Source organism: Myxocyprinus asiaticus, chromosome 4, assembly GCF_019703515.2.
Source record: "Myxocyprinus asiaticus isolate MX2 ecotype Aquarium Trade chromosome 4, UBuf_Myxa_2, whole genome shotgun sequence".
NCBI classification, from domain to species: domain Eukaryota; kingdom Metazoa; phylum Chordata; class Actinopteri; order Cypriniformes; family Catostomidae; genus Myxocyprinus; species Myxocyprinus asiaticus.
Window position 1 is genome coordinate 40,588,121 of NC_059347.1, and position 24,381 is coordinate 40,612,501.

General features: G+C 38.1%; 1 protein-coding gene across 1 annotated transcript in view; it reads right to left on the bottom strand.

Moving 5' to 3' along the window:
• Positions 1-1,664: 1,664 nt before the first annotated feature.
• LOC127439665 (adenylate kinase 8-like) overlaps positions 1,665-24,381 on the bottom strand; it is a 28,790-nt gene continuing 6,073 nt past the window's right edge. Inside the window, exons 6-13 of the mRNA XM_051695906.1 lie at positions 22,524-22,605; positions 22,294-22,365; positions 20,455-20,658; positions 16,973-17,104; positions 16,693-16,782; positions 12,258-12,399; positions 2,707-2,787; positions 1,665-2,020 (exon numbers count right to left, since the gene is read on the bottom strand). Of these exons, the coding sequence (XP_051551866.1) occupies positions 1,762-2,020; positions 2,707-2,787; positions 12,258-12,399; positions 16,693-16,782; positions 16,973-17,104; positions 20,455-20,658; positions 22,294-22,365; positions 22,524-22,605 (1,062 nt within the window). The 3' untranslated portion in view covers positions 1,665-1,761. The remainder of the gene's footprint in view (positions 2,021-2,706; positions 2,788-12,257; positions 12,400-16,692; positions 16,783-16,972; positions 17,105-20,454; positions 20,659-22,293; positions 22,366-22,523; positions 22,606-24,381) is intronic.

Sequence of the window (24,381 nt, forward strand, 5' to 3'; positions counted from 1 at the left end):
AATGGGATTATCTTTTTAAGATTTTGGAAATATACGGGTTTGGGAATACTTTTATTGGATGGATTAAGTTACTTTATAGACACCTGGTAGTGGCGGTATAAACAAATGGATTAATTTCAGATTATTTTGCTCTGGATAGGAGCACCCGGCAGGGTTGCACTCTTTCCCCATTATTGTTCTGTCTTGCCCTGGAACCATTAGCAGCGGCAGTAAGAAGGGAAGATGATTTTCCAGGGGTGGTGGCAGGAGGTATGGCGCATAAGCTTTTGCTTTACGCAGATGATAATTTATTATTAGTCCCTGACCCCACTAGATCTATGCCTTGCCTCCACAGAATTATTAATTTATTTTCTGTTCTCAGGATACAGAATTAATTTGTCTAAATCCGAAGTTTTGGCTGTGACAGTGTACTGCCCAGTAATGGCTTTCCAACCAGGTGCATTCAAGTTGCCCAAACAGGGCAATAAGTATTTGGGCATTTTATTCCCAGCAAATGTGTCAGCAAATGATTTAGTTAGTTAATTTTGATCCCTTAATAAAAGTTTTTCGAGCGATGTGGGCTTCATTACATTTATCTATGATTGGGAAGGTTAATTTTATTAAAATGAATTGTATTCCAAAATTTAACTACCTGCTACAATCTCTCCCTGTAGATGTCCGCCTCTCTTATTTCAAGCAATTTGAAAGCACAGCGAAGTCCTTCATTTGGAATGGTAAGCGTCCTAGATTGCATTTTAATAAGTTACATAGGCCAATTGATAAAGGTGGGCTAGGCCTACCCAAGAATTTGTTTAATTATTATGCATTTGGTCTCAGACATTTGGCTCATTGGTCGCTTCCACCTGAGAGAGCCCCTCCCTGATTTGGTATTGAACAGGAAGTTCTTGCCCCTATTTTGCCATTGCAAAGCCTTTCTATCAAACTAATCGGAGAAGTTAAGTTACACCCCGTTATCTCGCATTTGCACACGGTATGGACAAAAGTGTCCAGAGTGTTTAATTTTGACATTTATTTAAATGTTGCCTCGAGCATATGGCAGAACCCAAAATTATGTATTAAGTCCCCTTTCTGCTGGTCAGAGTGGATTGTGAGTGAGGTTAATGTGCTCTGTGACCTATATGAGAGTGGAGTGTTGAGATCTTTTGAAAATTTGGTTCAACATTTTGGGATCCCCAGATCTCAGTTTTATAGGTATTTACAACTGCAACACCTGCTCTGTACTATTTTTGGGAGTAGCATATGCCCCCTAAAGCGGCAGATACTCTGGGTGTGGTGATTAATGCTTTTGGAAAAGGTCATGAGGCATCAGTGTATTACTCCCTGCTAATTCAGAGTCTGGGGGATGGAGCTTCAATTTCTCTCAAGAGATTATGGGAGAGAGATTTAAATTTGGTATTGGAGGAGGGAGTGTGGACTAAGATTCTAAAAAAACGTCAGGTCTGCATCTAGAGATGCAAGGGTGCACCTTATGCAATTCAAGATTTCACATAGATTTTATTGGACCCCCTCTAGATTGTATAGGCTTGGTCACCAGCTGGCGATGCCAATCGGAGGATGGAGACAATATCATAAATGTCAAAATGAAGACCACAAAAGGACAACCAATGTCAAATTCATAAGCAATTTATTAAGTATCAGACTTATGAAATGAACAAGGTGGGATAACAAGAAAATTACAATGGGAAGATCTAGATATTGCATTGTATAAAGACTGATCTACAGTATGTGTATGTTTAACAATGTTTAATCAGGGATGGCTCATCAGCCCACATTTGTTTCTTTGTTAGACAGTACTTTGGGCAGTCGACCCACTATTCGACTCTCAAGTGACTCAAACACTGTGTGTGGGTCCTGGTCAGCATTGATGTTCACTGCCTGTGGGTAAAAGGCCCGTAGGCCCACTGCATGGAACCAGTACTCCTTAAGCCTCTTTAGCAGCTGAGCCTCTGAATCATGTGGGTTAAACCGAAGCCGGGCCTGCACTTCTGAACTGGGTGCAGGCTTATACAGACTATGGTACCTGCAAAGTTCAAATGCAACATTCAAATGATTAATTGGAACCATTATGAACTAAAATATATTTTTTTTAAATGTTGCCTTTTTTGCAGCTTTTATTGACAGTCACAGTAGAAAGAGTACAGGAAATAATATGGAGAGGAGGACAGGAATTGGATCGGGAAATTATGCAAACTCACAATGCCCCAAATGAGTACCACCTCTCGACGTGTCAGAGAACATGCCCTAAATGATAGGCCATGCCTACAACTGTATTTTAGCTGGAAGTCTTAATGCATTTTTTGAATAAATATGTTACTTTCATGTCCCTAAATTTCCTAAACACGAAGAATGGGACATATTGAAGGGCTCGTGCCTTTTTCTTTTTAAATAGTAAATAGGTTTAAATAGCCAGTATGCTTTAATAACATCTTAGCTATAAACCATGATTTGCTACTTGCTGACTGGTTGCAGGGGGAAGGGCATTCTCATTCTAAAGAGCATTTGATTGGAAATCTGTGTAGCCCAATATGAGTCATCAATATTTTTTGGCCCTTTTACCTGGAAGAGAAAAACTGCAAAAAGTGCTTTAAATCTGCTAAAAGTGACTTTTGTAAAAGTTTAGAAGTACACAAGCATATACTGTAAATGGCCTCCATAAAAAAAGCATTTACAGAAAGAATTGTGCGTATGTGTTAGGTTATTCCTCACCATTCTCCAGTCACAGGATCCACACCCTTCAGTGTTACCCTCTCAACTGCAATGTCATCAGTCATCTCCAGAAAAAAGACCCTAGAGGTTATAAAGGCAAATATCATAAAGAAGTCTGAACTGATACCTTTGAGCCCCTCAAATCACCTAAAATAAGTCATATATACAGCTGTTTAAAAAAAATTACATGCCAAAGAAGCAAAAGGCATCATGGTCTAATAAAGGCTAATCAAATCTAACAAAAGCTTCATCATTCAACTACCATGAAAGACAAAACCCCCACAATTGTCACAGAGCCTCAGGAAATCATAGGAGGTCATGCGAAAACCATATCAATCCATTGTTCCATTATATGTAGACAAAATCTAGTGTTCAGCAAGGAATAATCATAATGCGTTGGTAGTAGAACTAAATAAATGAAGAAAATAATGGAAAACAGGGATACTCTCCTGGGAAAGAGCCAGGACTTCAACAGAGGAATGTTGGGGTCTCTACCCAGGGGTCATTCTGTTTTGATATTGTCCAGACACAAAGTGGGCCTAATGGTGTGGTCAGGTGGGGGGTTCAAATGCCAGTCTCATCCCAACTGATTTCATCTGAGCCTCCAGAGAAAAAGAGGTTATAAATGCTCTACAAACTTTTTATGCAAGCAGAGATTGTAGCAAGGTGTGATTTGGATCACTTCAGCAGTGGAGAAAGATCAACAGAAATTGTCAAATATGAAGCCTTCTGCTTCACATAAGAGGTGACAAAAGGAAGGAAAAATGGGAGAGAGAGATCTGAGCCGGTGCTTTTGATAAAATATTTAAATGTCTTTGTGCTCCTGGCTCTCAGTACCACTGTGAACCACTGGGCCCTCTGAAATGGACAAAGGAGACATGGTGCCTTAACTGACTAATACCCTGGACTGAAAAGGCAAGATATTTGATGTGTTTAAGAAGCATGATAATATGTGTGTGTGTGTGTGTAGGCTTAATTATTTTAGAAAAAGGCTTCACTCAATTTTTTATGAATATTTGTCTTAAAAAAGAAATACTAACTACTCCGCAAAGCTATTAGAATTAATATTTATGCTTCCTCATGAAATATTTATAAATGTGGAGGAGTGCAAGGATGGTGCATTGTGTCTGCGGCTGGAGTATGGGAGGGTGTGGGCTTGCATTCGGCTTGCAATACTCCCCCCCCCCCCCCCAAGATGCACTGATTTACATTAGATGTTTTATACATGACAGCTTGGGATCCTCTAACAAATGACTGACTAAAACAAGGCAGATAACAAGAGCTTGACAGTCCTCAGCTGCTAACAAATGATCCCAAACTGCACAGGAGACAAGTATTGCTATACCCTGCCGTGTGTGTGTGTGTGTGTGTGTGTGTGTATTTTCTTCCACTAGTATATGGTATAAGTAGATGGTCACCTTTGACCCTATTGTTCTTTAGTTTACTCACTCAGCTGAGGTGATCCAAGAAGGCCTCGATCCATCCGATCTCTCACTGCGCTGCCTCCCTTTCTATCTCTCCAAATTAAGAAATTAATGAGGGAAAGATTCTTTACAGGTAGCCCCAGCAATGTTTACCACTGATTAAATTGTAATGCTGCCCCTGCTGTATAATTAATAAGCCAATCAGAAAAAGTGTTGCTTGATTTGATGGGGAGCGGACATATGAAATACATCTAACTAATATAAAGCAAGAGCACGCTGCAGGTGGAAAGCAGGGGCTGACAGAGTGAGAGAGAGAGAGTAAGAGAGAGACGAGAGCAGGCAATTGGGCCAAATTCTTAGATTACATGGCTAATTGCTCTTTATCTACCTGTCACGGGTAGCTATGCATATTTCAGAGCTTCCAAAGACTCTGATTGTTTGTGAGCGTGTCAAGGCTGTAAGAGGCTGATGACTAGCCAAACTGGAGAGTAGTTAAAGACTGGTAGGAGGAGGTGGGAGTGAGACCAGTGAAACAGTAGAAGTAACAATGACCTGGAATATAGTCAGACAATGATCATACAAGAGGGGTTTGGACATGGGTCTTTAGGGGCATTTTGTGATGCTCTCTCATTCATAATAATGATCTGTGGTTTATACATGACAATGGGACAGGCATTTCAGTCATTTTTGATTGCCTTCTCATTGAGTTCAGGGCAAACTGTGACTGATCAGCTTTTTGAAAGAGGACCAGACACTTGCACCATGAGAGAAACCAGAGCAAAGGCATCCTCAATTATCTGATGAGCGAGGTTCATCAGTGAGCGTCCTTTTTCCTTTTCTCCCTCTCTCATCTTCTTTCATGGATCAGGTAACTTCCTTTACATAACAATAGATGGAGCACTGACTGGAAATGACAGTCATTACTCTGGATCACTTGCAGCTATCGGTCATTACTGCAAATATACTGCATTTCAACCACACAAAGCCAAAGTCCAAAACATAAGCTGTCTACAAAAGCATAATTTAAAAAAAGAAAAATGTTATCCTTTTTTTTTTTTTTTTTTTTGGGATAAAGCTCTTAAAGACCTAATGAAATTAATTGATGAGTGCAGTTTTCTGTCCGGTGTTGACATATTTCCTATTGAAACAGGAAGTTTGGGTGGGGCATATCAAAGGGCTTAAGGGGTGTTCACACTACACTTTAAGCATGCAAAATTATTTTGGACAGTGCAACAGAGAGGATATGGTTTAATAAATAATATATTACATATAACAAATAATTTGTTATATAATAATATTTTTAGCTTTGAAATATGTATTTCTTGTATTGAGGTCAGTGTGTGATGTTTCGATGTTCTGTTGATCACACGTCTTCTTGTCATCCGCATTCACAGGTCAGAGTTCCCCAAACTTGAACTTTTGTCTGCAGCAGAATGCAAAATTTCTTCACATGAGATTGCACTTCTGGTCTCCAGGGTTCTGATGTGTTTGAATGTGAGTGAATGGATCGCGAAGTGTAGTATGACCGCACCTTTTGTTTTAATTTTTTATAATCAATAGGCTTTTGTTACATCACACCCATGTCTTTGCATGAATGTATTGCTAGATGGTTGCAGGTAGTGTTAGGGGGAGGGACATTCTCATTCTAAAGAGCATTTGATTGGGCAAAAATCGGTATAGTGCAGGATGAGTCATCAATATTTTTGGTCCGTATTCCCAGAAGAGAAAGACTGTAAATTATAATCTGTTAAAATAATAATTTTTTTTTTTTTACTTTTGGGAGTAAACTAGCATATAGATGATGTCAAAAGCTACCCCATTGGGCTGAACAGTTCTCATTGAGAAACCGTTCCTTGCTGATCCAGGCCAGTTGGCACGGTTGCATTTTCCCCCCGTTGTGCTTGAATGAACGTAACAAATGCGTCAGTTGGTGACAGTGTGAGAGGTAAACATTGGAGTGAGTGTGCTATGGAGGATGAACACATATTTCAGTTTTTCCCCCTGGTTTTTACTCTGCTAAAGCACAGGAAAGACATGACCCATTCGCAAAATGGAAAACAAAGAGAAAACAGTGAAAACAGTGAGAGGTTTACCATTATTTGCTGAGGGGTTGTGCATGACACAAGCACACAGAAAGATAGAAGTTCCCAGAATAGCTAAAAGGGAAATTTATTGACAAAATATTATACTAGTAATCTAATGATATATTATTTGCGTTTTAATGAGCTAGCTAGCATAATCTTCTTACCTGATTGTTATTAAAAATGTACTAGTTAAACCATCATCATAAAATCATGAAGATACAGTAGGCAAAATCTACTTTATTTGTTTATATAAAATTTTCTTTCTGATATTAAAATTTTTTATTGATTCCATTCAACAAATTAAACAAACATCACAGAAAATGCAGAATCAAATTATGTACAATTAAACCTTTCCCCCCGAACACCCCCACCTGACACAAACACTCACCCCAGTGGTCATAAATATTTGAAAAAAAACAAAAAAAACACAACACGCGCACACACAAATAAATAAATAAAAAGCATATTTTCAAAAAACTATCAAATTGCACACACATATTTAAAACTAGAGATCCCTCTCCACTACCCCTCCCCGAAAGCCTTCCAAAAAGGCCAAATATCTGCCCCATTTCCTATCAAATAACCCCAGATTTACCAGCCTTCTATACATCCCTTCCTCAAAGGCCACCACCCTCCCCATCTCTGAGCACCACTCATGAAATGAGGGCGCTCCAACTGACCTCCAAACCCTTAAAATAACCTGTCTGGCGATCATGACGCTCGTTAGGCCCAAAATCTTTATGTGCCGATTCTCAACATTGATGACCACCCCATCGCCAAAAATACAGAGTCTGGGGCAAAGTGAAAGCCAAGTGCCCAATACATCACATATAAGACCCTGAACTTTCAACCAGAACTCCTGGATCTCAACACACCCCCAAAAGACATGAGTTATGTCTCCAACCTCTGATTGACATTGCCAGCAGGTGGGTGTGTCTTTAAGACCAAGCCTATACAATCTGGAGGGGGTCCAATAAAATCAATGTAAAATCTTAAATTGCATCAGGCGAACCCTTGCATCTCTAGATGCAGACTTGACATTTTTCAGGATCCTAGCCACACCCCCTCCTCCAATGGCAAGTTTAGATCTTTCTCCCATAATTTTTTGAGAGAATTCAAAGTTCCGTCCCCCAGACTCTGAATTAGCAGGGAGTAATACACTGATGCCACATGACCCTTCCCAAAAGCAGCAATCACCACAGTTCTGTAGCATAAGATTTGAAAAACTCAGAGGAAAAGCCATCAGGCCCCGGAGCCTTACCTATAGGCAAGGCCTTAATTACCTCATCAAGCTCCTCCAAGGTTATCTCAGAATCAAGAGAATTTTTTTGCTCAGTCGTCAGTTTAGGAAGATCTAATGGTTCCACAAAGTTCCTAATATCTTCATCAGTAGACAAAGACGTGGAACTATAGAAATCAAAGTAGAATTCTTTAAAAGCATTATTAATATCAGTGGCCGAGGTAAATATTTCACCTCCTGCAGATTTCACTGAGGGATTGGTAGAAAAAGACTCTCTCTGCTTTATATATCTAGCCAAAAGTTTTCCTGCTTTGTCCCCCAACTCAAAGTATGACTGTCTTGCCCTGAATAACCAAAACAAATATTATATCATGAGGGGTGCCAGCGGTTTGCAGCATCCCTTAAAGATCTATAAAAAAGCCCTGATCATCAGTGTTAGATGTGTAAATATTAGCCAAAATCAACCTTTGCCTTTGAATTTCAGTTAAAACAATAATGACTCTGCCTAATTTATCTTTAGTCTGTTTGAGACATTTGAATGGTAGATGTTTATTAATCAATATATTGACTCCCTTGCTCTTACTTGAGCCAGCACTAAAGAAAACATGTCCACCCCATTTCTTCCCAAATTTTTCAGCTTCCTGCGGGGAGAAATGTGTTTCTTGAAGAAACACTATATCATATTTCTTACGTTTAAGTCATAACCTTCCTTTTTATGGGGTGCCCCAACCCATTTACATTCCATGTGTAGAGAGATAGTACACTCATTAACATTTGACATTTTGATATAGTAGAAAAAATAAATTGTGTGTCAAAAACAAAATTATACAGACCATATTCCCCATTAGTGAAACAATCAAAAACCCCGAACTTCCCCCCCGAACAAAACAAACAGAAAAAAGAAAAAAGTGCGCATTAACCCCGTGCACGAAAGCGCCAACCTGCGACAATCCCTCTAAACTCAAAAGGTCCATGAACGCCCATGAGCCCCCACGACAACTTTGCCATCGGATTGCTCAATTCTGCCTCACAAATTTGTGAGGCAAAATTACATAACAGAAAATACTTTGTAAAATAAACCCCAGCCAATAGGAAGAATGAATACAAATGACATGTAGATTCATTCACAGAACTGTCTCAAAGGTGTGATCTTCCACAAAACAAATTCCAGCTGATATAAAACCGTTCAGATTCCTCAGACAGACAAACGAATGTTCAGTGAGCCAGCTGTTATGAGTTCAGTGGATGACGTAATCATTCCAATGTCCCGTAAAAATACTCAACAAAACAAACTCCAGCCAGCAGGAGGAATAAGCATGAAGAACGAACAGATTAATCCACATCTGTTCCAAAGGAGTGTTATTCAATAGAACAAGCTCCAGCCGCTAGGCGGAACCAATACAAAAAGAAACAAAACCGGCATCCCGGTTCCCCAGATGGTCACTCAGAGGCCGCATAAAAGTATATACCATAACTTTCACAATCCGTCAACTTTATAAAAGACATCCTTTGTGTGAGCATGTAGATATTTTATGGTCATCCGTAGTATCCACTCTCAAACTGGCCGGGAACTTTAATGACAAAAGTAATATTTCGTCAATGCAAAAGTTTCTTTAAGGAAAAGTGTTATTCACAAAACAAACTCCAGCCGCTCGGCAGAGCCAACGCAAAAAGAAAAAAGAAACCAAAATTACGCCCAGCTTCCTCAAAAGCCAGAGTGAGTACAGCGAGTCGACCCACTCACATGAGAAACACCCAATGGTTTACTCACCCATTGATTCTATAAAAGACATTGCCTGATTGGGACATGTAAATACTTTGCAACCGTCCTTCGTTTCTATTCTCAGTTTGGCCGGAAACATCAGAGCAAAAGTGATCTTTCGCTGATGTAAGAGTTTCTTACATTCCTTGAACCGATCGCGTTTCTCTCTTGTCGAACTCGCAAAGTCCGGGAACAAGAAAATATTATGGTTCTTCCAAGAAAGCTTCCCTTTGCACCTCGCCTGGTGCAACACAAGATCTTTATCAGATGATCTCAGAAATTTGGCCAGGATTGATCAGGGCCTTTCTCCCTCAGCAAATCTGTGAGCTCGCTCGATTTCCAGTTTATGGCCTGTTATGTCGAGCAGACACGGGAAAAGCTCATCTAGGAATTTCACCATATCTCTGCCCTCCTCATGCTCAGGAATTCCAACAATTCAAACGAAAATTCTTAAGATCTTCAAGCTTTTCAAGGAGATGTTCCAAATCAACTTTGGTCGCGGGCAGATTAGCGATTATTTCCCTCTCCGAAGACTCCAGACAATCGATTCGTCTCTCAACATCAGTCACTCTTGTAACTAACTCCGAGAATTTTATTTCCATCGCCGTAATCGTTCGACGTATTACAGCGAGATCCTCCAAGTCAGCAAGAACCTTCGTCAGCATCACCGACATGTTGGACAACTGACGCTGGATCACCTCTCCTGCCACGCCATCCAAATCGAGTCCCCGGTCTGTAGGCCTGTCGGGGCTTTCATCCTGAACATATAAGTGTCTTTTAATGTCTCCAGAGCCCGAGGATTTTGACTTCTTTGCCTTGTTTTGCCTCAAAGAGCAAATGTGTAACTGGGTGTATCAAATTTCACCAGATTATAACATGAAAATAATAAAAAATTTAGCAAAGTGCGCAGAGCTTGTCACTCACACGTCTGCTTCTTGCATGGCGTCACATGACCCTTCTTTATTACATTTTCTTAACCTCACCATAGTAAACTTTGCCAGATATCTATAAACAATTGAGTTACCTTGTTGTTGGAAAATTGACAATCATGAGTTGCCATGTACTAAAGCCATTCCACCAGCACGGTTGAGCACAATTAAGCAACGTGCCAAGAAATCTGTGCTGAGAACGGTTTGTAATTGTGCCATGCCGAGCCATGCTCAAGTGGAAATGCTACTGGAACCGTTCCTCACTGTGCTTAGAACCATTTGGTCTGATGGTGAAAATCGGCTAATGGTAATAACTCCAATTTTTATTTCATTGGTTCTGTATGACTAAACACTGAGTATTAAAGCACTTTACCACAGTTTTGCCAACCCAAAGTATCTGATCCTAGGATTGCAAATACAAGCTAAAAACTCTGGTACCACAAGAAGAACATTGTCTTGGCACTTTACACAGGCACTGACTCAAATGAGCTCTGTTAATGGAGCCCTTTCAGGAAATGGGTAAAGAGATCCCTCCAATCTAGCCAGTATGCCAACAGTGCTGCACTCTGTCCCCTCTCCCTTCTGCCAGTGACACCTATTAAATGCCCATGCCCTGGCACTGTTCCAGAAGAACCTGACTTATTCATCCACACTAAAGCCCTGGTTACCAGAGAGCTGTTAATTAATAAAGCTGTCAGATACAGCGCCGCCATCGGGCCATCATCGGCCCATCGGAAACATTATCTCCCCATTGTTTCAGGGCCAGACTAACTACAGGCCTTCGAATCAATTACGCTAATGCTATGTAAATGAGGGCTCCTGCCATTAGCCCAAACAACAAGGGCTGTAAATGGAGGAAATAAGGACTTGCTATGCAGAAGCGGAGAGGGAAACAGACACCATAGCTGATTGTTGACATCTGTAATCAAATCTTAAAAGGATAGTTTACACAAAAATGAACATTCTGTCATCATTTATTCACCCTCATGTTATTCCAAACCCATCTGACTTCTTTGAAACACAAAAGGAGATATCAGGAAGAATGTTAGGGACTGACAGTCTCAGTCACCATTCACTTTCATTGTATGGAAAAAAGAGTTGCATCAACTTTCTTCAAAATCTCTCGTGTTCCATCGAAGAAAACCATAGGGGTTTGGAATGACATGAAGGTGAGTAAATGACAACAACATTTTCATTTTTGGATGAACTAATCTTTTAAGAGGGTACATAAAATGGTTCAATCAGATCAAAGAGAGAAATCATAAAGAGAAAAACAGCAAGACAGGGTGCAATAATCTAAAACAGGTCCAAGAGAATTCAAGCTGATGAGAATGGTAATGTTCTTGTTATCCTAATTTAAATCTAGGAACACATCACAGATCTATCTATCAAAGGAGACAGAATTAGGACAAGGTTATTTTCACTGATGACCTAACCTTAATGTGAGCACTCTGATGAGGGGACACACACAGAAGACAGGTTGTATAATCTGTGCTATCGGATCCCTTAGGGCAGCTGAGTTAAGAGTAATCTGAGAGGGCAATCTGAGCCTTACGGTTACACTCACTATTAAGGATAACTGAGGAGACATAAATCACACATATTAACCTGACTGATAATGCAGTTCATATATTGCACTTTTTCAGATTTGTTTTCCTTCTACACATTTCTGTTGTTTACATCTCTAAATCTATCACCGTGACACTCCTACAGTGTTTGTCCAGTCGATGAATACAATGAGAATGCAATGGATATCCATTGGTTGGGATTGGGAAAATACAGAAATGGACAATAGAAATTAATATATAAACCAATATGACAAGTTCCCTGTGCAGTCATATTCCTATCGCAAAGTCATGGTGTGGCAGTTAACTTGCAGATTTTAGAAGTTAATAGTCATCTGCAGCAGGCTGTGGCAACGCTTGCTCTATAAACTTTCACTGTAAGTGCATAACAATCAACACAATTTTCTGTTTGAGTTTACTAACTGAGATACGTGTCTAAATTATTTTCTTTGGTAGTCAGCATGCTGTTGATAGAGCTTAACTTGTATTTAACTGGCAGTATTTCTTTTAAACAGCACTCTCTGTTTATAGAGTTACTGGTGATTACCTGTTTGGTATAAAGCAGGACTCATGGAGTTTCTCCGCCTGCTCCACATCTTGAGGAAAGCCATGGAGCACCCAGCCCAGAGTGGTGCAGTCCATCCTGCTCAGTCTCTCCGTCAGGATCTGCAGCAATATACTGCAAGGCACTGTAACGATTAAAACATACATAAATACAGCGAGACTATTCAGTTATCTTCTATATATATATATATATATTTGTTGTGCATTTTCCTAATTACATGATAGAAGTACAACAATGAGAAGAGTAGAAGAGGAATCTCATTAAGTCAAACTTTGAGAATCTCAAAAATGTTGATGCAAGAGGTTCAGACTCCTCAGACTCAACTTGCATTGTCCTTTGAATGACATTGGTCCTATATATCATAAACATGGCATTCAGTAGGGATTATCCTGTGAGACGCACACACAAACACACCTGCTTTGCATTTTATTTGAAATACTGTATATGTTCCTCCCTGCAGGATGTCAGATCACAGTGTTACAGATCTAACGGACCAGAGAAAGGTCTCTTTCATTTGTTTACTTCATTCCAGATACTAAGGAAAAAGAGCACTTTATAAAAAAGAAAAACAATAGGATAACTTTTTGAGATATGGCACATTTAGATATAGAATGCGCTCCTAAGTGTTTCAACAGACATTCAAGTAATTCAGCCGAATAAAAAAATTAACAGTCCAATTTGATCTGATAAGAAAACATAAGAAGAGACAGAAAACAAAGTTAATGTTTCGTTTAAACAGAGGTGCAGGGGATGTACCTACACAAGAGCATTGTGATCAGCTAAGGACAATGGAGCTCACCATCAAGAGGATTGAATTAAAAGAGATGCATTAAGAATAACAGAAGAAAAAAAAAACAATCTCCATGCAAAAAAATCAGTGATCTCACCATCAACCAGTATTATCAAGGACATGCCTTTTGTTTGCATCTGTATCAAATCAAGGGGCTTTATTCAGATGTGAGGTGATAAATAATTAGCAAGCATAGTGTCATTTAAATTCATGTATGTACATTTTGTCCTTTGAAGATATTTCACAGGTCCCTTTCAGAGTACAAAAGCAGTCTGCAGCTGCATGGCAGGCAACATGATTGAATTGTTTAAGGGGATGATGGCACCTCTTAAAACCAATAGAAAGTGCAAGAGATGAAGGTGGCGCTCGTAATGCTGAGGGAAAGTGGAAGATAACGAGAGCAGCGGAGGACAAACAAATAATGAGGGAGAAGGAAAAAATAGAACAGAATTCTTTAAGGAAAGCATGCTGGCACCCAGGGGGGTCCCCCCAGCTGGTGAAAAATTAAAGTCGACGGTTTCAAACTGTCCAATTTCCACATCAAACGCACACAGCCTCCTGCATATCTCTGCAGCCCTGCTTCAAACATCAGGCAGCCTGGAGAGGGTTCCTCTTCTTTCCTTCCTCTCCTCCTTCACTTCTCATAAGAGTAGTTTTTGGTTTGCTTAATAATCCGACTTCCCAAATCCCCAAAGCACTGTACCGGTTACACTAGCCACAATCTCTCCATCGCCTAATTATACCCCTGTGAGGGCATTAATCAACTCGTAAATTATTTAGGCAAGTGCTCTGCCTCAAAACCTCACTGTCACTAAGAAAGAGGGAGAGAGGTAAGGAGGGGATGAGGGGGAAGAGAGAGAGGGAGAGGTTTTTAGATGGCACAAAATTTATCTCCCTGGATACCACAGCCCTGTTAAACAAGGCAATGGAATACGAGCTAACAAAACATTTACATAGCATTTCGTATGCACACATTGCTATTTCAACAAACATGCAGCATGAATTTATGAACATATGTTGCATGTGACAAACACAGCTAGAGCTAAAAAGATACTAAACATATTTGACAGATCTGAAAAACATGTTGGCAAAGAGTGTGTAAATGTGGAATGGACATGGATGGATCATATAAACCCCAAGTAAACCCAAGTTCAGTTGAGTCCACTCAAATAATTAAGTCTTCTATATGAGCCATAATAGCTTTCATCTTTACAGCATCTCATATATAAAGAGATCCAGTAAGATTTAGTAACACTTTATAACTTTCATTAATAAATCATTAACAAACACTATATGATGTTTTAGATATCAAAATTTGTGTGCTTTCAAATATGAATATATAAGAAAGATATGGATCAAAGTTTCATGACATTTGAACATACCTGAATGTGCATTAACTAAAGATCTGGTAAGCATAATATAATGTAATATGCCATTGCCATTTTCAATAAGTCATCATTAAGTGTTACCTAAGCTTTAAGTGCAGTAAAACATTTTTTTTTAATATAAATTAAGTCCCTCATGTTGTTCCAAACTTTGACTTCTTTTCTTCTGTGTAACACAAAAGATGTTAGGCAGAATGACTGTCACAGTCAAGGTTCACTTATAATGTATGGGGGAAAGAATACAATGAAAGTGAATGGTAACTAAGACTAACAAACTGTTTAACATCTGCTTTTGTGTTCCATGCACTGAAAACCCTAATAAGTTAATTTAACTCAATTCCATTGAGTTATGGGGTCTCCAAAAACTTGAGTATTTAAGTTCAATTAACTTGGTGTTCAAGTAGAGTGAATTTAACTATTTAAGGTGAGTTAACTAGATGCAAGTAGACATTTAACTATTTAAATATTGTGGTTTCAACTATTGTTAATAATTTGTATTCAATTAATTCAATTTTAGATCAAACAATAGCACAGCTCAAATAAAGATGATAACTGATTCTAGATCAGTCATTAAATAAACTTTATTCTCAACAGAAATGCATATATACCTGCACTACAGCTGTAAATGCACAAGGAGAACTGATACAGTGTTAAATGGGTCCAACTTGACCAAAGGGGACACAGATCACCCTAGTGGTGACATCACACAACTATTTGCAACAAAACAACATAATGGAACAAAAGTGCTAAAACATCTGAATGTATTAATAACAAATAATTAAATGGTCCCATATGTTCCCTCTGACCAAGGAAACATAAATAATTCAAGCAGCAAACAATTGTGGGTTTCCCATAGCCTCAATTCTGTACTCAAAAGTTTGAGTTAATGACACTTAAATTCTTAAGTCTATATATTTTTTTGAAGATAAATAAGTTCAATTAATTTATTTGAGTTATGAGCACAAAACTTGACATTTCAAGTTATACTTAAGACAACTTGACATTTCCAGTACAACTTTAGGGTTTACAGTGTAGAAGAAAGTCATACAGGTTTGGAACAACATGAGGGTGAGTAATTGATTACATAATATTCCTTTTGGGTTAACTATCTTTTTGAACATGAATGAGTTATGACATGTTGAGCTGCGGTGCTCATGCTGGTGATGCAATTCTTCTCCCTATCATTTCTAATCTTCTCTCTACTATCTCTATGAACAAAGTGTAAAAAGTGAAAACAAAAAGACACATGCACGCTTACATTCTATGCTTTGCATCCCTTGAGAATCTTTATTAAATTAATGAAAACTTGCTCAAGGCAAGTGGCTCAGGCCAGAGCTGTGATAAAGGCAGTGATTGGCAGTCCCAGTGGCTGAATGCATTCTCTGAGGGGCGGGACTATATGTATTTGCTTATGGTCTCTGAGGGATTCAGAACAGAGAGGTGTTGGGCAGACACAGAGGGTGTGAGACAGTAAGAGAATAACAATGATGAGAATGAATGAATGGTCATAGGGAGTAAAGATAAAAAGAGCATTTCTGGTGTATTCAGACCATCAAAGTAAAGGTTGTTTTGCAGTAAAGATGAAAGCTATAGGGAGGAGGGCAGCAAGTACTTTTATTTTGTATAGACTCACTTGGTCAGTTACAGAATCCAGACATGTTTGCAGAATTACAGCTAAAGTGTGTCATTTCTAAAATAGCGTCATCAAACCGAATTGCAAAAATAATGATTGGATTCAAACAAGTTTCCAGAACACTTCCCTGTCTACCAATAGTCAATAAACAGATGGCCCTGTCACAATATCACGCCATTGATTGAGTCAATGCTGCTGTATCGGGCTGTTCGGGATGCTCAAACACACAAAGACATGATTTGACAGTGCCACAGAGCAACAGTTTTGCACCTTTGGGGGCAATCAACCTACAAATGGTTTCCTTATAGTTGTCTCTGCATTAAGCTGGGATAAGAGAAAGTATTTTAATATAAAGAGTTACACACTTCAGCTTTAAATTAATTACATAATTATTCAGACTACAATTACCTGAAACCAATTTTGATCTCAATATAACACATCGTGTTTAGTAACATGTTTACTGACTAGACAATGCTGGCTATAGGGGGTCCAATTATTTGGTCAAAAGCAGGAAACAGAACTCCACAGTCAGCTTACAGGCTGAGGTTTCACTTGTTCTGTGTGATTGACCCATTTGGCAGTAGGTATAGTGGCGTTGAGGAGGCATACCTTGCTGTTCTGACTCCAGGTAGGGTTTAATGAGCTCCCCCATATGGCTCTCATCAGCTGACACAGCCTTCAGAAGCTCACCACAACAAACTACAATGACAGAAAGATTTGGGACAGAACAGAGGAAAGTAACTTTTTCAGTTTTAAATAAACAATATATAATTTAACTTTGAAATTGTATAACCTTGCAATGTTGACAGCTGATGGACATTGTCTTTTTGCTTTATCAGAAATAGTGACAAACAAGAATTAACAGTAGGTTTACAATTGAGGAACTTACTATTGACAACACCATATTTCTGAGCAATTAGTTTGGCCTGAAGACTCTTCCCTGAACCTGGGTTTCCAAACAGAAGAATTCTGGGAGTGTAGGGCGAGGCAGAGCGATGTCGAGAAAGAACGTAGTTTAGAGCTGTAGTATAGATACAACATAACCATATGTTATGTTACATATGAAATAAATGGAAACATCCATATTATATGTAACCAGTGTTAGGTAAGTTACTAAAAAAGTAATCCATTAAAATTACTAACTACTTCTCTAAAAATTATAATCAGATTACATTATTGATTACTTAATTGGAAAAGTAACACATTACTACCGTAATTACTTTAATTTTAAGTTACTTTCTAAAACACTTCTCACAAATTTTTGTTTTTTCAACAAATTCAAAAGTATGTCTGTTTTCTCCTTGTTCATTGTTGAACACTCTTCAGCTGTCACAGAAACGCAAACAGACGTACATATGAACATATGAATTCACATTTGGATTGTTTTTCGCATAAATAATATTTTTTTAGAAATATTTGTAACCCAAGTATTGTACTTAAAAGTAATTACTTTAATTGAAAGTCAGTAACTGTGATTTGATTACAATAATTTAAAATGTCATGCATCACACTGTTCCTAAAAGTAATTAGATTACAGTAACTAATTACTTTGAAAATCCAATTACACCCAACTCTGTATGTAAAAATGTTCACTTCCACTCTTAGTGTAAAATGTGTGTCAAATGTTTAAAGAAACATATATTTCCAGTTGAAATATAATTTTCTCTAAGCCTATGGTAATTGTTCAGTGACAGTACACAACACAGACACAGATATACTCTATTGAATGTTTAATGGAGTAAGGTAATAGAGCGCATTTGCAAGGCTAGTGACAGCCTCCTCTTAAAGCTCACATCATAAACAGAGATTATCACTAACTGAATATAAAGCCACTTGATTAATTAATCATTAGAGTCTTCCTTTCATGTCCACAGGGGCATTTGCTTGTAGTGTGACATCCACAACGAAGCCATCTGTTTGCAGTTGGGTCTCACTCACAACAATGCTGTTTGTCTGGAACCTGTGCTGGGCCTCCTTTCTAATGCAGGATGATTAACAACAACCTAATCATAACTAATGAGTCCCTCTCATCCAACCCTTTACACTGCTAATTGTTATACAACAACATGATAAATGCTTAATATGCAAAACATGTTAATGTTCTAAAAGGCTAAGTCAGGGGAAACTAGTGATGTTACAATCAAACCGCATGCTGAATTAATGCTAATCACGATTTAACATGACAGCCTTATTGCTCTTTGCTCCTCAGTCTGGGTTTATGAATGTTTTATAGCAGAGTTTTTTGCAAATATTTATTTAATGTCCTCCATTTATATTTATCAAGAAAAACAGGTGCGGGTAAACAAAGATTTAAGGCATAGTGGCATGCTGTGCTAAATCTACAATTTACAATGTATAAATGAAGCCCACAGCACAAAGCCATTATGCTACAGAGTTGTTTTCTTAATAGGTACTCAACAAAGCATTTTGATGTTAATACTAATGTGTCATGAGACTAAATGTTCCTTAATTTCCCAGCAGATAAGCCCAATTTCATTGAGAAAGAGAACCTTTGCTGCTATGGGAGAGGAAATAACAGTGTAAATAATCTAAATTTGAAGAGGAAAAAAGCAGCTGGCAAAATACTTTTATATAAATAGTGATAAAGTAGCGAAAGACAGAGGTTGGATTTTATGACATCTCTAAAAATGCTATCAGTAATCTTGAATGACTGGATATCAGTTCCATGGACATTCATTCCTATGATAAATATGCATCTGTATTAAAATAAAAAACTGTGATATGAATTTCACAAAATACTTCAAACCTGCCTAAAGCTACAGTCAAAGTGATGTATGCAAAAGAGTGTTTAAATATTCACCACTCAGCTTTATCCTTATCTCACAACTAAAGGAAGGAAAGTGACAGAATTATTTTGTCAAGTTGAGTGGTATAATATTTCGACAGGTTGTATTCAGAGGCCCTTAATGTAATTGGTGAAGATCGCTCATCCCTGCCCAGATTCTCATGGGATAGTCTGTGCCTGCAGAGCCGCCTGAGGCAACCTCCTCAACTGGCAGAGTGCCTGACAAGCAGTTCAATCACGGCCTCTGAATGCAGCTGCTGCACTACTGACCTCCAAACAATAGGGGTAGTAGATCTTAGTTCAACATAATTGTCAGTGGTGCAAAGAGATGAGTAAATTAAATTAGAAGGAATGTTTGGAAAAGTCTAAATGGAATTTTGTGACCTATCTGAACCTAACCTGTACCATCGCAAGACATTTTTTATAGATATGCCCAAGGTTTTCAATTCATAGCATAGCACCCAATATTGTGAAATCTAAGTAGCTGACCTTAAAGGAATAGTTCACCCAAAAATGAAAATTCTCTCATCATTTACCCAGATGTATGACTTTCTTTCTTCTGTAAAACACAAAAGAACATTTTTAGAAGAATATCTCAGCTCTGTAGGTCCATACAACACAAGTGAATGAGAACCAAAAACTTTGAAGCACCAAAAAGCACATACAAACAGCATTAAAGTAATCCACAAGACTCCACTAGTTTAATTTATGTCTTCTGAATTGGTTTTGGGTGAGAACAGACCAAAACTCCTTTTTGACTGTACATCATGTCAATGCAGTCTCTAGGGACGATCATGATTTTAAGCTTGATTGCACTTCTTAGTGCTTGATGCATGTGGAGAGCGCTAGATGGGGCTAAGAAATGTAATTGAGCTTGAAATCATGATCGCCAAGGACACTACTGATGTGATGATTTATAGTGAAAAAGGAGTTATATTTTGGTCTGTTCTCATCCAAAATCAATTGGATCTCTTCAGAAGACATGGATTAAACCACTGGAGTCTTATGGATTACCTTTACGCCACCTTTATGTGCATTTTGAAGCTTCGAATTTTGGTCACCATTCACTGCTTTGTATGGACCTACAGAGCTGAGATATTCTTCTAAATAACTTTCTTTGTGTTCTGCAGAAGAAAGAAAGTCGTACACATCTGGGTGACACGAGGGTGAGTAAATTATGAGATGTTTCATTTGTAGGTGAACTATTCCTTTAAAAAAATCATGCAAACCAGTTGCCTAATAAAAAGTACATACTTACTTAGCTCAAGTAAAGTGGACTATAGGAATTCTTGTGGAAATAACAGTAACTTCAAGTTCAACTTGACTGAACTTAAGAATTAATGTTTAAAAAACATGTGTAAAAAAAATAAGCTAATATCAACAAATTAGTTTAATTTGACACAGTTGATAGTATTTACAAATGTATGGGAAATCCCATGTAAGATAAAATTCTACCTAATCCAAAGCCAGTCATAATATGTGGCTTGACAAGAATATCTGTAAACACTAATTAAGTGGAAAATGCAGGTGGTAAGCATTGGAACCAGAGCGTACAAGGATTTTACCTTGTGAGAAAACATCTATGTGGGGCTGGTCAGCATTGATGGTCTTCAGGCAGCCGTGGTAGATGCGCTTCAGAGAATGGGCTTCTGTGTGGTACTCCTGCAGCTTTTTAGCTATCAGTTCCACTGACATTAGTGTCTTTGGACTTTCTAAACGCTTAGCAACCTCTGCACTTTCAGGCCACATAAAGGTCACATGATACACATCTGAAACATGGAAAGAAAACATGATACTCCAATATATGCACTGTATGTCCAGTATGACATTATCCATTTAAGGTATAGTTCACTCAAAAATGAAAATTCTCTCATCATTTACTCACCCTCAAGCCATCCCAGATGTGTATGTCAAACGAAGATTTTAAAAGAATATTTCTGCTCTGTAGGTCAAGTGCAAACAATGCAAGTGAATTGTGAAGCATAAAAGTAATCCATATGATTCAAGTTATTAAATCCATGTTTTCAGAAGAGATATCATAGGTGTAGGTGAGAAACAGTTAAATATTTAAGTCTTTTTTTACTGTAAATCTACACTTTCACTTCTACATTCTGGTGTGGAATTGACTTTCTCTTTCACATTCAGCCATCTACTGGTTGGGGCTAATCAAAGATGGAGATTTATAGAAAAAAGGACTTTATATATTGATCTGTTTCTCACCCACACCTATCATATTTCTTCTGAAGACATGTATTTAACCACTTGAGTCATTTGGATTACTTTGATGCTGCCTTTATGTCCTTTTTGGACCTTCTGAGTTCTGGTCACCATTCACTTGCATTGTGAGGACCTACAGAGCTGAAATATTCTTCTAAAAATCTTCGTTTGTGTTCTGCAGAAAAAAGAAAATCATACACATCGGGGATGGCATGAGGGTGAGTAAATGATGAGAGAATTTTCATTTTTGGGTGAACCATCCCTTTAAAGGTGCACTTTAATTTTAATTTTCTTCATGAAAAAAGTTTTACTCCTTAAGAGATATCTAGTGATTTTAAAACATATGTATAAAATCATGAGTACTAACATGAGATAAAGACTTCAGACTTATCAGTAAGCTTATAAAAGCTGTTTTGTTCTACATGGAGAGGGTCCCCTCATGGGGGCTGCCATGTAAGTATATCAGGACCAGCTGAATACTACTCACTTAATTTCAGTAACTGCCCTGTTACACTTTCACTAATGGATGAAATTAACCATGGCTAACTGACAATAGTGATTTTCTGCTTTGGTATCGGTAACATGGGTTATCTTGTAACAAGGATAAACGTGGATTGTTCTGACCACAATGTATTTTGTGCAGTGAATTATTTTCTGCAGAGATTATTATTATTATTTTATATTATTTACTTTTCAATATTTGATTTTAAAGACACGTTTGTTTACTTTTGTATGCTAAATAATTTTGGTATTTTTCACCACTTGATGTCCAATATAAAATCTGGGTCCTGAAGCAAAACCAGTTGAGAACCACTGCACTATTGTAACAGAATGTATGTCAAGTATATTATAAAAAAACATCCGTTATAGCATTTATTTTGACAGTCAATGTACCTAAAAATAAACAGCAATCATAAATAAACAAAAGGGAAAATGGCAATTATGTGGAAATGGTGCATCCACACAATCATACAGTAAATCTGTGGGGAGCACTGGCTTTTCTTCATTACAGTTGGGCTTTCCAAAACCCTGAGGACAAGGGGCCCGATTGGGATTCAGCAAACAGGTTGAGTGCTGTCAAGGTCCACAGATAATGAAATACATTCTAACAAAAGTGCATGTTGCCTGCCTGTCTCACAGTCTCACTCTTTGAACTAAGGAAAGTGTAATGATCATACAGACTTTACCTGCTGTGACAGGGTCTATCTTCTTGCCCAAGCTTCTTTCAATCAAAACGACATCAGGAGCTTCCAGCATCACTGTAAGGAAAGAGTTAAAAGAGGTGCTAGAGTTTGACACATTCTCTGGGGACTGATAGCGAGTAAGACATTTGGCCAGTCTCATTATCGAGTCCTAATTTCAACTCTCTTGTTTTTCAGCTATGTAAAGCAAAGTGTTTGGACAACATGTCACTAACCAACATGATCTGGGGTAATGCCTGCTTCTTGTAGACATAGTGCCTCTGCTTGTGTCTTGGGAATTGCTTCCAAAACCCAGCCCTGTAGAAACAAATGCATGTTATGTACACTTACACTCCCAAATTTCTCTTGAGAAGAAAGAAACAAACAATGTACCTTAACAATATGCTAATCCTAGTCTATAGTGATATAGAGTACAACTCTGCTAATGACATTAACTGCTTTTTCACCATCAAGCCAAACAGTTTTAGTGGTTCCAAATCCGACTCTCTTTCTTTCGTGGATCATGGAATGCTTGGCAGAATGTTAGCCTCAGTCAGCATTCAATTTCATTGCTTTTTTTTTTTTTTATACAATGAAAGTGAATGGTGGCTGAGGCTAACATTCTGCCTACCATCTCCTTTTGTGTTCCACGGAAGCCAGAAAGTCATACAGGTTTGGAACAACATGATGGTGAGTAAATTATGACAGAATTTTTATTTTTTGGGGTGTGAACCCCTTTAACACTGATGAAAACTCTCATTTTTCCTTGAACACACACACACACACACACACACACACACACGATTTTCCTGTTTACATTTCTATGAGTATACTTTCAGTTACTTTTCCCCATGGTAAGCTATTGTCTTTAAATTGTTGTTTAAAAATGTTTTCATATAAGCAAAAATAATCTCCTGCCTGGAAAAATACTTTAAAAACAGTAATAGGCTTTGAATGAATAATTTATATAGTTTGCTGCCCTGTACAAGTCGAAATAATGAATGTATAAACTGTTGTATGAATAAGGAGTAAAACTGGCCCATATGGGGTCTTATGCAGGGAGGCAAATGGTGGGTTAAACCCATAAAAACCTTGAAAATGTGCCTAATTCTCCAGTGCCTCTCCACACTTCTCACTTAGCCATAAAAATAACACAAGAAGAAAGGAAATCACATGCATATCATTCATTAGCTACAAATCCATAAAAAAAATCCTCCTCTCTAATAGTCTCCTAAATCCCTAGGCTTGCTGTGCAATGGTGCGGTAAAATAAAGAACAGTCAAAGAAACCATCTCCCAAAAGTGCTTGTTAGGGGCCAACTTATTACTGCAGCAAATAATCTTAAAATAAATAAATATATGCAACAAACATTTATAGATCTAAGTATTATCAGAGGAACTGTAGGTTTTTGCTGCCGAGTTTCTAGTGTCTGTTTGATATCAGCCTTTGTTTTTTCAGGCTTTGATCTTTAACTGCAAACCTATCCTTTGCTTCACCTGATCGCTGCGTGTAAGTTTCCTCCCACTTACTTTCCCATTAAGCATTTGATTGCCTCTGTGGCTGGGAAGCCCATGACCTGGGCCTGATTCGCAGACTGTCTGAAAGGTCTCTAGTCTCCAGAATCAGGAATACATACAGGCATGGATATAGGGAAAATACAAGCTAGTCCTTCAGCAAACTTACAACCACTTCAAAGTTTACAAGGGTCAGTTGTGTTGTACCTGATTGATAGTGTTTTATCTTTGCAATCGCATCGCTTTGGTGATTCCGCAGTAAACGGTGTAGTGGGTTGAAGGGTGGTTCAACCAAAAATTATAATTCTGTCATCATTTACTTAACCTCATGCTGTTCCAAGCCAATCTGACTTTCTTTCTTTCATGGAACACAAAGGGAATTGTTAGGTGGAATGTTAGGGACTGACAGCCTCAGTCATCATTCACTTTAACTGTATCTTTTTTTTTTCATACAGTGAAAGTGAATGGTGACTGAGGCTGTTAACAACTACTTTTTGTGTTTACATTCCTCGAATTTAAATAAAACTGTCTGAAATATTTAACCTCTGCTAAAATGAATCATTTTACATTTCACTTTCAG